Source organism: Juglans microcarpa x Juglans regia, chromosome 1D (assembly GCF_004785595.1).
Source record: "Juglans microcarpa x Juglans regia isolate MS1-56 chromosome 1D, Jm3101_v1.0, whole genome shotgun sequence".
In the NCBI taxonomy this organism is placed as follows: domain Eukaryota; kingdom Viridiplantae; phylum Streptophyta; class Magnoliopsida; order Fagales; family Juglandaceae; genus Juglans; species Juglans microcarpa x Juglans regia.
Window position 1 is genome coordinate 34,843,664 of NC_054594.1, and position 16,544 is coordinate 34,860,207.

A 16,544-nucleotide genomic window follows, 5' to 3' on the forward strand; every position below is an offset into this window, starting at 1 on the left:
ATTGTATATAAAAACAAATTGTAAATATAAAAAAATATATGAATATTGTAAATTTATTGGTAGAAATAAAATATTTAAAAAGAATATTTAAATGATATAGCGAAAAAATATATAAACTGATGAATGCCATATTATAAAAGTCAATATGTAAAATAGAAAAAGTAAATTTTGATGATATATTTTAAAAGATAGGATAAAAAATCCATCGAGAATGCTCTTAAAATATTATTTTTTAATATTATTATTATTACTTTAAAATTTTAAAAAATTGAATTATTTATTATATTTTTGGTGTTTGTGTAATTTTTTTTTTCATTTTGAACATAGGAAAATCACTAGATTACTTTTCATAAATAAAAAGTTTGTTATGATTTGATGATGTTTGGATAAAAAGAAAAAAGAAAAAAACAACGCCCGAAAATTTCACCAAACCGAAAATGTTTACCCAGTTTCTGCTTCGCTCCTTCATAATCCTGTCAGCGTAGAAAACGATTAAATGAATTAATTTAATCCATAAAAATAAATTTTGGAGCATAGTAATCAAACCAACCATTTCCTAACTAGAAAGTTTCATAAGAATTTCGTGATTCAAAACTAATATATTTTTTCCTAAAAATTTTAATCCATAATTCTTACTTGTGCTTCCAAACCACATAAAACGTTGTATAGAAAATATATATATATATGTATATATATATATACACACACATTAAAGCTTGTTTGGTCCATGTCTTGCTAGCTGTTTCTGCAGGCCTAGAGAGAGAAAAAAAGTCTGGTATTACAGCTCGTGACGAGAGAAAGTACGAGCAAGGAGTGAAAGGGTGAGGCTGTTTTGTCAGGTTATGTGAGAGGGTCGCTCCCTAGTCTGTAACCTAGTGAAATCTCTGCCTCGTTGTCTCTGAGTAGTTGGCAATTATCCTGTCTTTTGATGGACTATCCAAGGCTCTCTTCCTCTTCTTCTCTTTTCCTTCTTTACAAAAATTTAAAGAAAATAAATATAATTATTTTCTATATTTCTAATTAATGTGGGATTACCCATCTGTCTCTCTCTTTCTTTCTCTCTTGCTCTCGTTCAGACACTCACCCGCACACTGATACAAGGGAAACGTTTGTGGAGCAAGAAAAAGATTAACAAAATATACTAGCAAAGAATAGAAACCAAGGAATGAATGGTGTTTCAGCTGTTGAACCGGATTACTCTGAGTTTGTTGAAGTTGATCCTACTGGAAGATATGGAAGAGTACGTAAATTCTTTTGCTCAGTTGTTGCCTTCTCTCTGCGTTTTTCATTGCCTGTTTTGGTGTTTTATGTTCCTTCTTACAAGCATGAATCTTTTTTTTTTTCTTCTAAATGAATTCAATAAGTCCTATTTATGAGTCGCTGTATTTGATTTTTTTTTTTGGCAGTACAATGAAATTCTTGGCAAAGGAGCTTCAAAGACAGTGTATGAGGCTTAATTCTCTCGATTTTTTCTTTGGCACATCCTTTTCATACGCCTGCAAGTTATCTACTATTTTTATATTCTATGATTTTTTTTTTCATTTTTTTTTTTGTCAATAGTATGGTTTTGCAAATAAATGGGTGTCTGGGGTTGTATTGATTGTTGTAGTTATAGAGCCTTTGATGAGTATGAAGGGATTGAAGTAGCATGGAATCAGGTGAAGCTTTATGACTTCCTACAAAATCCTGAAGATCTTGAGAGGCTGTACTGTGAAATTCATCTGCTCAAGACCCTTAAACACAACAACATCATGAAGTTCTATACTTCTTGGGTTGATACTGCTAAGAGGAACATTAACTTTGTCACCGAGATGTTCACCTCTGGTACTCTCAGACAGTAAGCATCATATATTAAGTTCCAAAAAATAGAAATGCTCATCTGTCTTCATCTTTGTCGGCTTCATGGTTTGGGTTTTTTATGCTTATTTATTTAAATATTTTGTGTTTTCGATTGCTGGTTAGGTATAGGCTGAAGCACAGGAGAGTGAACATTAGAGCCGTGAAACATTGGTGTAGACAGATTTTGAAAGGGCTTCTGTATCTCCACAGCCGTAACCCACCTGTTATCCACAGAGACCTCAAGTGTGACAACATTTTTATCAACGGGAACCAAGGGGAAGTCAAGATTGGAGATCTTGGCCTCGCAGGAATCCTTCGCAAATCTCATGCCGCTCACTGTGTCGGTATGTTAGAAGTGTTCTAGATTCCCTCGAATATTGTCCGAATCAAAATTGCCACCATTTGTTTCTCATCCTATTTCCGGAAAATTAGCTGAATCAATGCCGATGAAGTTCTAGCAATTCTGATTATGCATATTGTGTTTTCCCTTTCTTTTTTTCCACCCCTTTTTGTTCCGCAGGAACACCCGAGTTCATGGCACCGGAGGTTTATGAAGAGGAATACAATGAATTAGTTGACATATATTCTTTTGGAATGTGCATCTTGGAGATGGTCACGTTTGAATATCCATACAGTGAATGCACCCACCCTGCTCAGATATACAAGAAAGTTGTCTCTGTAAGAACTCTAACTATGAACTTAAGTTTCAGATAGAATTTTGTCTCCAATGGCTAATTACGAATTGCATTCTTACTATAGGGGAAAAAACCAGAAGCTCTTTACAAAGTAAAAGATCCCGAGGTGCGACAATTTGTTGAGAAATGCTTAGCAGCCGTGTCACATAGGCTCTCTGCTAGGGAGCTTCTGAAGGACCCTTTTCTACAAATTGATGACTATGGATTCTGCTTAAGTTCAGTAGAGTACCGAGGAGATTTTGATGAACTGGGCCCTTTCCTAAGACAATCTCATTATGGAAGTTATAACATAAACCATTCTTTCATCGATGGGTACAGCAATTGTCTTGGTTATGCCGGTGAAAATGATTTGGAATACCATCCAGTTGAGTTTGGAACGAGTGAAATTGATCTCTTCACTTGTCAAGAGGATGAGCATTTGGCAGATGTAGATATCACAATCAAAGGGAGGAGAAGAGAAGATGATGGCATCTTCTTAAGGCTCAGAATGGCAGATAAAGAAGGTTAGAGTTATATCTTTCATGGGTATCATAATTTTTATACTCCTTTCCAATTATTCCAAAATCTCAAATTTAATTTCTTGCCTTAAATTTTCAATCAAAACTCAGAATTACTTTCCTCCATGCAGGCCGTATTCGAAATATCTACTTCCCATTCGACATTGAGACTGACACGGCATTGAGTGTTGCAACAGAAATGGTGGCGGAGCTTGATATTACTGACCAAGACATGATAAAAGTAGCAGACATGATTGATAGTGAAATTTCCACTTTGGTCCCAGAGTGGAATAGGGGGCTGGGCATAGAGGAAAGTTTACATTGTACAAATGGAAATTTCTGTCACAATTGTGTTTCAAAAGATTCCCTATTGGATTATGTTTCATCAAATAGTCCAGGTCCCAAGAATCTGCAAGTTCTTCAGTGTTCTAAACAAGGATGTGCTGCTATCCATGGACGTTTCGAAGAGATAACATACCAAGTTGAAGGGTCGGAACAATGTGTAACAGCTGGGGAGCTAAAAACATCAAGCCAGTTTGGTGGCATCCATTTTGCTGATATCTGGGCTCAGAGAGAAGGTTTAGAATTGAGTTCACCAGGCTCGAAGGATATATGTTGCAATGAAGGAAACAACACATTGGACCAATTGACGTTTGGAAATGAGAGAACTATAGATATGGATGATCAAAGTGAATATGATGCAAGAAACTCTCCCTCCACAACCCGTTCAGCAGAGCATGCCCTCTTGGATGATTATGAGAATGAGATCAGGCAAGAATTAAGATGGCTCAAAGCTAAATATCAATTGCAGTTGAGGGAACTCAGAGACCAACAACTTGGGGCGAAATGGAAATCTTCAAGCTTATCTCAGAAATCTTTCAACTTTGAACATGAGAGAGATAATGGATTTTCCCCTCCTATGGGTTCACCCCAGCTAAAAAGAGAGAACAATGGACCTCTTCTGAAATCTTTGCCCTCTGGGAAGAATTTCACTACGGATTTTCTCATTGATGCTGATAAGAAATGCTCCACTGTGGCAAACAGAATGACCGAAAACTCTGAGACCGTGAATGTGTCCTACAGTCCTGAGAACATGTTTACAGCCAAGAATTTCTACACGGGACCTTTGCTGCTTCCACACTCTCTTCAAAGGGCAACTTCTCTTCCAGTTGATGCTGTAGATGTTTAAAACACCAAACCTTCGAGCTTTCCTAGGCTGCCTCTTCTTAGTGAACGGAAGAAATAATGGTGATGGATCATGCTTGTACAACTCAGAGATGTAACTTCCACAGCTTATAGGGTTTTTTCCCAGGTTAGATAGCATCGCTTGGGTAAAAATGAGTTAATGTACATTTCCTGCTAACTTAAAAGGAAATTTTCTGCTACGTCTCCCAGAAGATGGGATGGTCATGACTCATGAGTCCATGACCCTCCGATCTCCATTTTCATTGCTGCACTTTGTGAGAATGGCATATTGCCTCTCTCTCTCTCTCCGGGTTTTTTTTTGGCATACTTTGCATCTTCAAACGTCTTAAGATTAACATCTAAAACTATCAAAATTGGTACATTGTGCATTTGGTCTACCAAAAACTAAAATATAGCATACTGTCCGATTCCGATTGTTAAATTAATGAAAAATAGGTGACATGTTATAATGTTGAATTAAAAAAAAAAAATGTTGAAAATCATATCTTAAAGGAGGTGTGCATCGCAACTTTTACCTATTGTGGGGGAGTAATGTCTCAATTTTGGTAGTTTTTGATGTAAAGTGCCAAACTCCTGATAATTTAACAATGTAAAGTGTATTTTTTATTGGAGAAATGATAGTTGCAGTCGTGAGTGCACAAGCGTCGTGTAATCATTTTAAAAAAAGTGAATAAATACGATTCACTTGAAAAGAAATTAATTTTTTAATAGTGGATCTTACTATTTTTTAAAACGATTGTATGATGCTTGCACACTCCATAACTGTAGGTATCATTACTTTTTTTTATCAGCAATTAGTAAATAATTGATAGGAGAGTTCTCTTTTGACTTTCAGAATTATTTTAGAGCAGCATTTATTGACATTACAAGAGTATGAAATGTGGACCAAATTCCATCTACCCATCCATTGGCACACTAGACGTGCTCACCCACAGCACAAGGGATGGAACCTATCTAATATCTATATATAGTAGATACCAACATCATATGCGGACGCCATTGCTCAGTCCACAAAAATGCTCTTGCATTTTCCTAGTTCCCTGGGCATCTTTCTAGTTCTAGATGTATGACAATAATGCCAACCTCCCCACCTCTACAAAGCAAGCAAAGTCTTTGGAACCTAAAGACTTGGACAACTTGACAAACATCACCATTATCAGCTCCAAGTCTCCCCTCAAAGATGGCATTCTTTTTCCCCCCCATCCCTACCTCTCTGCTCTCCCATCACTTTCAAATGTAAACCCTGAGAAAGTACAGCCTTGGGACAATTATTAGGGCGGTTTGTGCTAGAGAGCAGCGAAAGTAGGCTGTACAAAAGGTCCAAAGCAGTTTGATGGTTTCTGTAGTCTGGCAAGTATATATCATGTGCTAAACTACTGGCGCCATGTGATGATTCTTCTGCTTGCCCAAGTTGCCAACTTGGGTTAGATATTTGGCTTGCTTTTGTAGAATATACAACACATATATGCTCCTATAACTATTGCCATTTAAAATGACTGCGGGTAGTTGCCACATTGTATTTGTTTTGAGAAATGCTTAGATTCCGAAAATGGATCTCAAATTTTTCTTCCGAATCTTTTTTTTTAACTTAATGATTAAGAAAATATTTTTTAATGATGTTGTGAATTTTTTATTTTTTTAAAAAATATTTATAATAATTAAAAAAATACATGAAAATAAATAAATAAAAAATGAAAAACTGAAATATACTATTCGGAACATTTTTCCGGTGACTGTAGCACCACTCGTTTGTTTTCCCAGCTATTTGTGAATAATATTAATCTTTGTGTTCGAAGTTTTGAGTTTTCAGCTTTAAAGGCTCTCTTTTTATGAGGAGGCACTATGTCTACCACTACTACTAAAAGGTTTGGTCACAGAAAAGTGATGATCGGATAACACGTGTAGTTAGAGTACTTTATGACCCTACTCACTTTTCAAAAGGTTCTTTTTACGAACCAACCTTCACGTGGGTTCTACTCAGTAGTGATGGAAAGCAAGATTAATTTATATTCAAGCCTTTCAACTACCTTAGGCCACACACCATATATAACTTTCTATTTTTTTTTATTTTTGTTAAATTAAATAAATTTTTTTATTCATTATCCATACATCACATATTTAATAAGAAAAAATAAATAAATCATATATGGTGTGTGGTGTAAGGATGATAAGTAGAGTTTTTCTTTCTATTTTATTTTTTATTTTTCTTCTTTCATATTTAGAGTTGTAAACTGGTTAGTCCAGACTAGAGAAGCTGACTGGACCAGACTAGCCCGAAGTTGGGACCGGTCGGTCTTGGTCTAAGAAATTCCATTTTTTCGATTTTCAGTTCGATCCCGAGTTGGGATTTTCTAGATCGAACCAACTGAATAGAAAATATATATTTTCAATTTTTAAATATATTATTTTATATAATAATTGTATAATTAATTATATAATTTTCATCTAACTCATCACTATTAACAATATAAAATTTTAAATATGTAATTACAAGTTAATATTCTATTAATTAACTAATGTATATTATTAATTAACCTATCACCAATTCACCATTAGCTAATTATTAATATCTACATCTATGATCTAATTAAAGTTATTAGATAATTTTTTTATAAAATACCTAAGTTGTAAGTAAATATAAAGCAATTACAAATGTTATTGTAAATTATAAATAACTAATGTATGATATCAATTAACTAACATTTCACCAATTCTCCATTAATTAATTACTAACATCTACATCTATGATCTAATTAAAATTATTAGATAACTTTTTTATAAAATACTTAAGTTGTAAGTAAATATAAAGGAATTACAAATATTATTGTAAATTATAATTAACTAATGTATGATTTCAATTAACTAACTTATCACCAATTCACCATTAACTAATTACTAACATCTACATCTATGATCTAATTAAAGTTATTAGATAAATGTTTTGTAAAATACCTAAGTTTCAAATAAATATAAAGCATGCATGGACGTGACTTATGGATAATTCAATTATTTATGCTTCATATACAAAATATAAAAAGTTTAATATAGCTCATTATGCATTGACTATCATAATACATTGACATAATCTAAGTTAGTAACAAATTAGTAATTAACATCATCAATATAATTATAATTAATTATTTTTTTAATGATTTAGTTACATAATTCATATTAATAATTTACTTAATTTTAATTAAGTAATTTAAATATATTTTTTATTAATTTATTTAAAAAAAGAAGAAAATAATAATAAATGATAATTGGACCCAACCGAAAGGATTAATAGCTATCGGTTCGGTTCTTATGGATGTTCAATCCGATCCGATCTGAAAAAAATGATGATCCATCACCCTCCCGGACAGAATCGGATTGGACTGACCAATTTACACCCTTAAAACCATCATATCACTTTTATTTATTTATTAATAATAGAATGTTATAAGGCCTAAAGGGTGATCTACACTGGGTATAATAGATTTCGGCGCGATTTTGAGGACCCAATGGATTTGGTACCTGTCCACTAAACTACAAATTATTGAGGGATGACTAAGGCCATGATGTTGGTCTGGTATGGACCGACTCTTCAGTTTTAGCCTTTTATTATCGAGATTGTTATTAATATTATTTACGAAAACAAACTTATTATATATATATATTTTATTTTATTAGCAATATTATTGTTTTTTTTTTTTTCTAAGCTGATGCATTTCATTAGTAAGAAGAATTTTACATATTACACCATCATCTAAGGCTGAATTCGGTCTGATCCGGTTGGTCACTAGGAGATTTTGCAGATCAGACTGAAGGGGTTCAGTCTAGGGTTTTCCTAACCTGGACCAGACCGAATTGACATATGGACTAGATCGGATTGTTGCTAATCAATCCAGTCCGGTCCGATCAATCCGTTCTGTCCAACTCTTACCCCAATGGGCCACTTTTCCAGTCTCGGCCCAACTGACTTTACTAGTCAAATTTTTGCTCAATTCCTAATTTTGAGATTATTCTCAACCTAAATTATTAATAACAATTTAACATACAAAAAAATAGAAAAACAACTAGAAGAAGATGCAAAATCCCAATAACATTCAAAATATAAATAAAAGAAAAATATAGAAAAAATGAAAAAATAACTAAAAATCCCTAATCATCCAAACTCTAAATGAAATGAAAAAAAAAAGTTACAAAATCAAAAAAAGTAAAGAAAATACACAATAAAATTTACAAATTACAATCCATGCATCTAAGTCGAAATTATAAATTACAAATTATAAATGACTAAATAGTAATACAAAAAAACTCCAACTCCAAGTCTTTAGCCTCCAAGTCCAAAACTTCAAGTCTTCACAAGTTTACTGCAAAAACATAGCAAACAAATATTAAATATCTTAGTTTAATAACAAAAATAACCAATATAGTAGTATAAAAGTATATTTTTCTCACCTCATTCATCTGCATCAAGTGTAGGCATTGTATTCGACGCCTCTGTAGAATTTTCAACTTCTCCAACAAGTTCTATACATAAAAGATAAAACAAAATAAATTATATAAATTTACATAACATGTAAATCATAAAAGATATAAAATGAAGTAAATTTATAATTATTACATACCCATATCCAATTGCTTCTCAAAATCTTTCACCTCATCCATTAAAATCCTAAGGCTGATTGGAGTAGAAGAAGAATGAAGCCAATTCTATGCACAAATGAGACCCTCAACTATCATCAGAGATAAACTACTTCGGAAAGGATCAAATACACGACCCGCGGTGCTAAATGCATATTCAGAGGCTACTGTAGATACCGGTATTGCAAATACATCACGTGCATTTTTTGAAAGTACGCGATAACTAATTGAATTAACCTTCCACTAATTTAGAATGCCAAAACTTGCATATTGTTCCTCACAACTTTCAACTAGGTATCTATCAACCTCTAACTTACTTTCTAAATAGTTTTTCGATTGTAACTGTTGCTTAAATATGACCAATCACTGTGTCTTCCTATCCTCAAATCTACGAACTGTAGGACTTACATCTTCACATGGGGAACTTGTGCGCTGTTGTCGTTGTCCAGAACTGTTCCCTTCTTCATTTTTAACGTATACCTCATACATGCGGGTTAAAGCATTTTTCACCTTCCAACTCAAATCAACCATTTTTGTTATATCATGGACATACATTGATTCTGATGCAAAGTTAAGATATCGCATCCTGTACCAATGATCAAGAATAATCCCAACATACAACAACATATTCATATTATCCATGTTGCTCCAATATTTGTCAAATTTTTTTCTCATATTTGTGGCCATTAATCCCACCATGGGGCTTCATTCTTCTCACTCCATATCAATCACGTTTTGAATTGTAACTAACTCAGGAAAAAAAAAATTGCAAGTTACATATTAACTCCCCGAGAAACGTAAAGTTGCATAATGAAATAGTTGAAAAAACCTCACAAACAACCTTACATTCTCCCAATTGATATTATTCAGAGGCTCTAATTTCTTTGACGTTCTCCTATTCACCACATCATTGTCATCGTCTCCAATACTACTAAGGAACCCCAAATCTTCTTCTTCTTCCAATTGTTCAAAAACTTTTCAAAATTTTTCAGCCCTCTCCAACATAAGATAGATAGAGTTCTACCAAATCGGTACATCTAGGCAAACATGATTTTTGCATGCAATCTCTTCCAACTATACACATTTATTAAATGTACTCCACCTTTGAGAGGATGACTTAACATATTTCACAACACCTCTCACATTTACAATAGACTCATCAAATTCTTTCAAGCCCTCACAGATGATTAAGTTTAAAATGTTGGCACAACATCGAACATGTAAGAATTCATGTTCCAAAATAGTGTCTCTCCTATACTTTATTTTTTTTTTAAATAAGAAACAGCTTCGTTATTAAAACTTGCATTATCAAGAGTGATTGCAAGTACTTTCGGCCGCCCCTAGTCACACAAGCACATCTTTATGACCCTACCAAGTGTACCACCTTTGTGATTTTCAACCGAAGAAAAGGAAAAAATCATCTTGTGTAGATTTCAATCATCTCAATAAAAGTGTACAGTGAGACACATATAATTGAAGTTTTGCACTAATGTCTATATATTCGTGGTGAGGAAAATTTGTTGCCTGTTGAAGAGCACTTCTCAACATATTTTTTTCTCCTATATACACATTAAAACAATCATTCTCAATTGTAATATGAGATGAAATCCTCACCCACTTAGGGTAAACAACAAGCATAAACTTTTTAAAACCCTCAATTTCAACAACCTAAAGGGCAACTTATCAAGAATAATCATCTCTGCTAAAGGTTGTCTACAAGCCTCAACACTAAATGTTATGGGCACAAATCCCCATTATCGCTTCCTCCATCCACCTTCCAACCTAGAGTAGTTTGAGACTTATCCGTCTTATTAAACGGACATTTCTTACATTTGTTTTCAATGTGATACTTCATAGATTTTATACCGTTGGCTTCATATCACATGCATACAAAATATCACAGTAATTACATGCAGCCCTGGATTTAGTTGGATCACCTTTTGGTATTTTTGTAAAGTGATCCCAAGCCATTGACCTAGCTCTACCACTAAGTGGTCCACTAACACTCAATTTAGTACTTACATTGGGTGGGAGTGGAGGAATACCTTGTGTTGACTCGCTCACATCCTTTGTAAAGTCCTTCGAAATCATTTCTTTTGTTGGGTGAGGGTCCATCTAAAAAAATAATCAAACAAAATCAGATTAAATATAAAGTTAAGATTCAAGAAGAAAATGAGAAAGTTTAGCCTAAGATGTGTGCTAGTATGCATTTTGTGTGTGCTGGATAGCTGGTGTTGTTGTGCCCAGAAATGACCTAGAAATCAGAACAGGCGCTCGAGCGAGGTGTCGAGTACTTGTCGAGCGGACATTTAGGTCAAGCACTCGCTCGAGCTAACTGTCAAGCGAGTGTTTAGCAAACTCACAGGTTGGCCTCCCGCTCGATCGAGGTGTCGAGCGTTTGCCGAGCGGTCGTTTAGGTCAGGCACTCGCTTGAGCTGAGTGTCGAGCTGAGTGTCGAGCCAACTCACGAGTTGGCCTCCCGCTCAAGCCACAATCAAGGTTTGGCTTCGCTCGAGCAGGGTCGAGCAAATGGAAATGACTAATAATTTTCTCTTTTCACAATCAGAAACTTATGTAAATATGTAAACCTATTCTATACAAATTTATCAATGATTCACTACACTCTAAATTACTAAATATGTAAACCTGTTCAAAGAGAAATTTCACTACATTGAGATAAATTCGAGAAAATAAAAGGGAAGAATCAAGACTCAAGACTGTACCGTAGGTAGGGGCTGCGACGAAGGGGCTGTAAAGGGGGGGATGCGACAAAGGGGTCGTTTGCTAGGGTTCTAACTTCTAAGTGAGAAGTGAGAACTGAGAGGGAGTGTAAAAGAATGAGAGGGAATCGGGATTCCGCGATGGGGGGGGGGTTTCCCTTTCTAAATTATGTTGAAACAACGTTGTTTTGATTGAAAATAATCCTAAACGACGTCGTTTCAACATACATGTTATTTAAAAAAAAAACTGAGCATCGTCAAGCAACTCAATTTTAATTTTGCTTCCCATTGGACCTAAACGGCGCTATTTAGGTTCAATTTTTACACTAAATCGTGTCGTTTCTTTAATGTGTAAAAGCCATTTTTTTAATCTTTTGGCACATAAATTAATAAAAAATTATTTAAATTAGTACAATTAAAATTTAGTAAACTATTTAATGTGGATTATTTAGTTATCTCATTAAAAAATATTTAATTATACTTATATTTATGATATTAATTGCTAATTCGTTACTAACTTAGAGTATGTCAATGTATTATGAATCTATGATAGTTAATGCAAAATGAGCTATATTAAACTTATTATATTTTGTATATGATTAATAAATAATTTTCATTGACCATAGGTCCATACAAGTTTTATATTTATTTAATGTTAATTAGATCATACATGTAGATGTTAGTAATTAGTTAATGATAAATTGGTGATAGGTTAGTTAATTGATATCATACATTAGTTAATTACAATAATATTTGTAATTGCTTTATACTCACTTGCAACTTAGGTATTTTACAAAAAGTTTATCTAATAACTTTAATTAGATCATAGATGTAGATGTTAGTAATTAGTTAATGATGAATTGGTGATCAGTTAATTGATATCATACATTAGTTAATTGATAAAATATTAATTTGTAATTATATATTTAAAATTTTATATTGTTAATTTGTTAATGGCGATAGATTAGATGAAAATTGCATAATTGAGACCGAGACCGACATGTCTCAGCCTCGGTCCAATCGATTTCTCCAGTTCGGACCGATCGGCTTACAGCCCTACGACATCATCTCATTCATATCTCACTATCACAAAGTGATATAATTTTCCATCAACTTTAAAATCTTGTTTCTTAAAAGAATAAAAGATACTTCAAAGACAGTAGAAAGTGATGTATTTATAAAATTAAATGAATATTGAGATAATAGTGTGGCTTATAGCATTTTTTAGTCACTCTGTTAATGCCAAAAATCGCAGAACAATTCAGAATGAGAGAAATAGTAATTCCCGACCCGCTATGAAAATCTGGGTGTCAATCGGTGTAGTCTGAAGCCCTTGGTGTGGTCTGGTACTGTAGTGAATGAAAAAAATAAATACTGATAATGTAAAAGTGAGATGGACGCATAAATTTATATGGTTTGACATACTGCTTACGTCCACGAGAGTTTTTGGGGAAGGGAGAGTCTATTATAATATGTTTATTTACAGTCTATCATGGTCTCTCATACTCTCTGTACAATTGTGATATGGATCGTAATGTTGTACATGATATGTGGGCACCACCACTTCAGCTGGTATCATGGCTTCAGTTCCATAGACGAGGGAGAATGGAGTCTCCCTTATCGGGGTTCTTACTGACGTTTGATATGCCCAAAATGTGCTGGGAAGCTTTTCAACTCATTCCCCTTTCTGGCTTCTAGTTTCTTCTTCAGGATGTTAAGCAACATTCTGTTGGTTGCTTCTACTTGCCCGTTGGCCTAGGGATATCCTAGTGATGAGTACTTAGTCTTGATTTTGAGCTCCGAGCACCACTCTCGATAATAGGAGCAATCGAACTATCTCCCATTGTCCGAAACGAAGCTTTGGGGGATCCCGAAGCGGCATACTATAGACTTTCAGAGGAAATTTGTAATTGCCTGAGTCGTAATCGTTGCTAGAGCTTCCGCTTCCACCCATTTTATGAAATAGTCGTTGTCACCACAACAAACTTCACCCCTCCTTTGCCCGCAGGGAGGGGGCCAATAAGGTCCAATCCCCATTGTGCAAAGGGTCATGGGGGGGGGGGGGGTGACATAAGTGAGTTTTTCGAGAGGCAATGAAAAATGTGAGCGTTTTCCTGACACTTGAGACACTTTCTGGCGAACTCATTGGCATCGCTGTGAGAATTAGGTCAATAATACCCTGCTCGGGTAGTTCACGCGGCTAGTGCCCTTCCACTAGCATGGTTCCCACAAACTTCTTCATGTATCTTTGCTAGCACATATTGGGCTTGTTCGAAGGAGATACATCTTAATAGAGATTCGGCATAGCCTCTTTTGTATAGGACTCCTTCCACCAAAGTGAACCGAGCCGCTCGATTCCTAATTTTTCAAGTCTCTTCTTGATCATCCGGAAGGATTCCCTCTTGAAGAAATTTTAGAATGTCTGCGGCCCATTCAGGGGGTTGTAGGATCTCGATAATGGATACTCGAATCCCTACTGCTGCTATGTCAATAGTCCAAATTACAACATGATCTGGGAGTGGGACTCCTTCTTGGCCTGAGGCAGCTTTAGTTAGTCAATCTGCCTCCTGGTTTTCTCCTCTCGAAATCTAATGGATGGTAGAATATTGGAAGAGATCCCGTTCTTCTCCTACCCGTTGGAGATACCTTTTCAATTTTTCTCTTTTCGTAAGGAATTGTTCGGTTACTTGCCCTACCACTATATGAGAATCAACCTTCACTTTAACTTCAATTGCCCCCAATGATCTGGCAATTGTTAGACCTGACAAAAGTGCTTCATATTCAACTTCGTTATTGGTGACTTTGAACCCGAGCTTGAGTGCGTAGTCCAGTTTTTCTCCTGAGCTAGTTATTATATGTACTCCCACTTCTTCTCTGGATGAGCCGTCGACGTAGACCTGCCACGGCTTGCCCTGGGCATAATGACCATCTCCTTGGGAAAGTTCGAGAACTCGACTAGAAAATCTGCCAATACCTAGCCCTTTATTGCGGTGCGTGGAAGGTACTTGATCTCGAACTCGCTTAACTTGATTGCCTAGTTAGTCATTTGACTGGACGTATCAGGTTTTTGTAATATTTTTCTCAAGGGAACATCAGTTTGGACTTTTATTAGGTTGGCTTAAAAAAAAGGCCTTAATCGCCTAGCAGTAATCACTAATGCAAATGCTAGCATTTCCGTTCGAGGGTATCTAGCCTCCACTCCCTGGAATGATCTGCTTACATAATAAATCGGACGTTAAACTCCTTCTTCTACTTGAGTCAATACGGCGGACACCGCATTGAGAGATTCAGCCAGGAAGGCAGTCAGGTCTTCTCCTGGCGTGGTTTGACTAAGCAAAGGTGGATTGGCCAAGTATTCCTTCAGCTCGCTGAAGGCCCTTCCTCAATCTTCACCTCATTCTTGTGCTTTCGCAGGACCTTGAAGAAAGGGAGGCATCAGTTGGTTGACTTCGCGATGAAGCGGCCTAGGGTGCCTACTCTCCTAGCCAGTCTCTAAACCTTGTTGATAGTTTGGGGTGGAGGCATATTCAGAGACCATAAATCTCAAGAATTTTCCTGATTCGACTCCAAAAACACACTTTTGTGGGTTGAGTTTCATTTTGTATTTTCTTAGTACTGCAAAAGCTTCCCGGAGTTCATCAAGATGCTATTCGAATTTCTTGCTCTTAACCAGAAGATCATCTACATAAACTTCCACGTTTCTCCTGATCTAGTTTTTGAACATTCGGTTGACTAGATATTGATATGTTACTCCTACATTCTTGAGATTGAATGACATTGCTTTGTAGCAATAAAGTCCTCGGTTGGTGATAAATGCCATTTTTTCCTCATCATCGGGGCTCATCATGATCTGATTGTAGCCAAAGCTGCGTCCATGAAGTTGAGTAAGGTGTGCCTGGCTGTTGAGTCCACTATCAAGTCTATCATTGGGAGAGGAAAACTATCTTTTGGATATGCTTTGTTTAAGTCAGTGAAGTCGACACACATTCTCCATTTCCCACTTGCCTTCTTGATCAGTACGACGTTGGAGAGCCATTCGGGAAAGTGAACTTCCTGAATGAACCCTGCAGCTAGAAGGCATTCCACTTCTTCAACAATGGCCGCATATTTCTCCGCACTGAAACTGCGGCACTTTTGCTTGACTCTTTTTGCCTCAGGATTTACAGTGAAGCGATTCTCTATTACCGATCCATCAATACCTGGCATTTCTTCATGGCACCAGGCGAAGACATCACGATGTTTGACAAGTAGCTACTCCATAGACCGACTCGGCTCGGTAGGCATCTTGGATCCCATTTGCACAGTCCATTCTAGTTTTTCAGGATCCATTGGTATCCAAAGTAACGACTCGTTAGGTTTTGCTTGCCTCTGTGCCTCTTCGTCCCTTACTTCTCGGTCTAGTTCTGTTAAAGCCGGAGGTGGAGGCTTGGTTGCCAGTTTGGGTTTCACCTGCCTCGGTGCCTCTTCGTCCCTTACCTCTTGGTCTGGCTCTGTTAAAGCCAGAGGTGGAGGCCTGGCTGTCTCGTTGGGTTGCGCCTGCCTTGGTGCCTCTTCATTCCTTACCTCTTGGTTTAGCTCTGTTAAAGCCGGAGGTGGAGGCCTGGCTGCCTCGCCGTGGTCTTGCTCAAGAGTTTGTATAGCTATCGCCTTTGACTTCATTTCCTGGGTGTAACAGTCTCTTGTGGTCTGCTGTTCGCCACACATTTCTCCTACTCCAAATGAGGTCGGGGATTTTCCCTTCAGATGATACGTGGAGGTTACAACCTTCATTCGATTCAAGGACGGACGTCCAAGGATTACATTGTATGAAGATGGGGCCTTCACCACTAAGAAGTCTACCATGAGAGATGTTGTTTTGGGAGCTGTTCCCACCAACACAGATAGAGTGATTGCTCCAATTGGCTGGATGTGTCCCCTGTGAAGCCTTTGAGGGGCATAGGTGATGGTTGCAACTGATCGGG

The 16,544-nt window shown here is 36.2% G+C and overlaps 1 protein-coding gene across 2 annotated transcripts; it reads left to right on the forward strand.

Moving 5' to 3' along the window:
- Nucleotides 1-834: 834 nt before the first annotated feature.
- Nucleotides 835-4,498, forward strand: LOC121267821 (probable serine/threonine-protein kinase WNK9). 2 transcript variants are annotated; one of them, XM_041171913.1, is made up of 7 exons: nt 835-1,240; nt 1,407-1,444; nt 1,561-1,837; nt 1,963-2,183; nt 2,360-2,517; nt 2,599-3,037; nt 3,163-4,498. In XM_041171913.1, exons 3-7 carry the CDS (start codon nt 1,578-1,580, stop codon nt 4,218-4,220), a joined length of 2,136 nt encoding a protein of 711 aa, XP_041027847.1. In that variant the 5' UTR covers nt 835-1,240; nt 1,407-1,444; nt 1,561-1,577; the 3' UTR covers nt 4,221-4,498. The 2 variants fall into 2 exon arrangements, with proteins under 2 accessions (XP_041027847.1, XP_041027838.1); XM_041171904.1 differs by having other exon boundaries at nt 837-1,240; nt 1,610-1,837.
- The last annotated feature ends 12,046 nt before the right edge of the window (nt 4,499-16,544 follow it).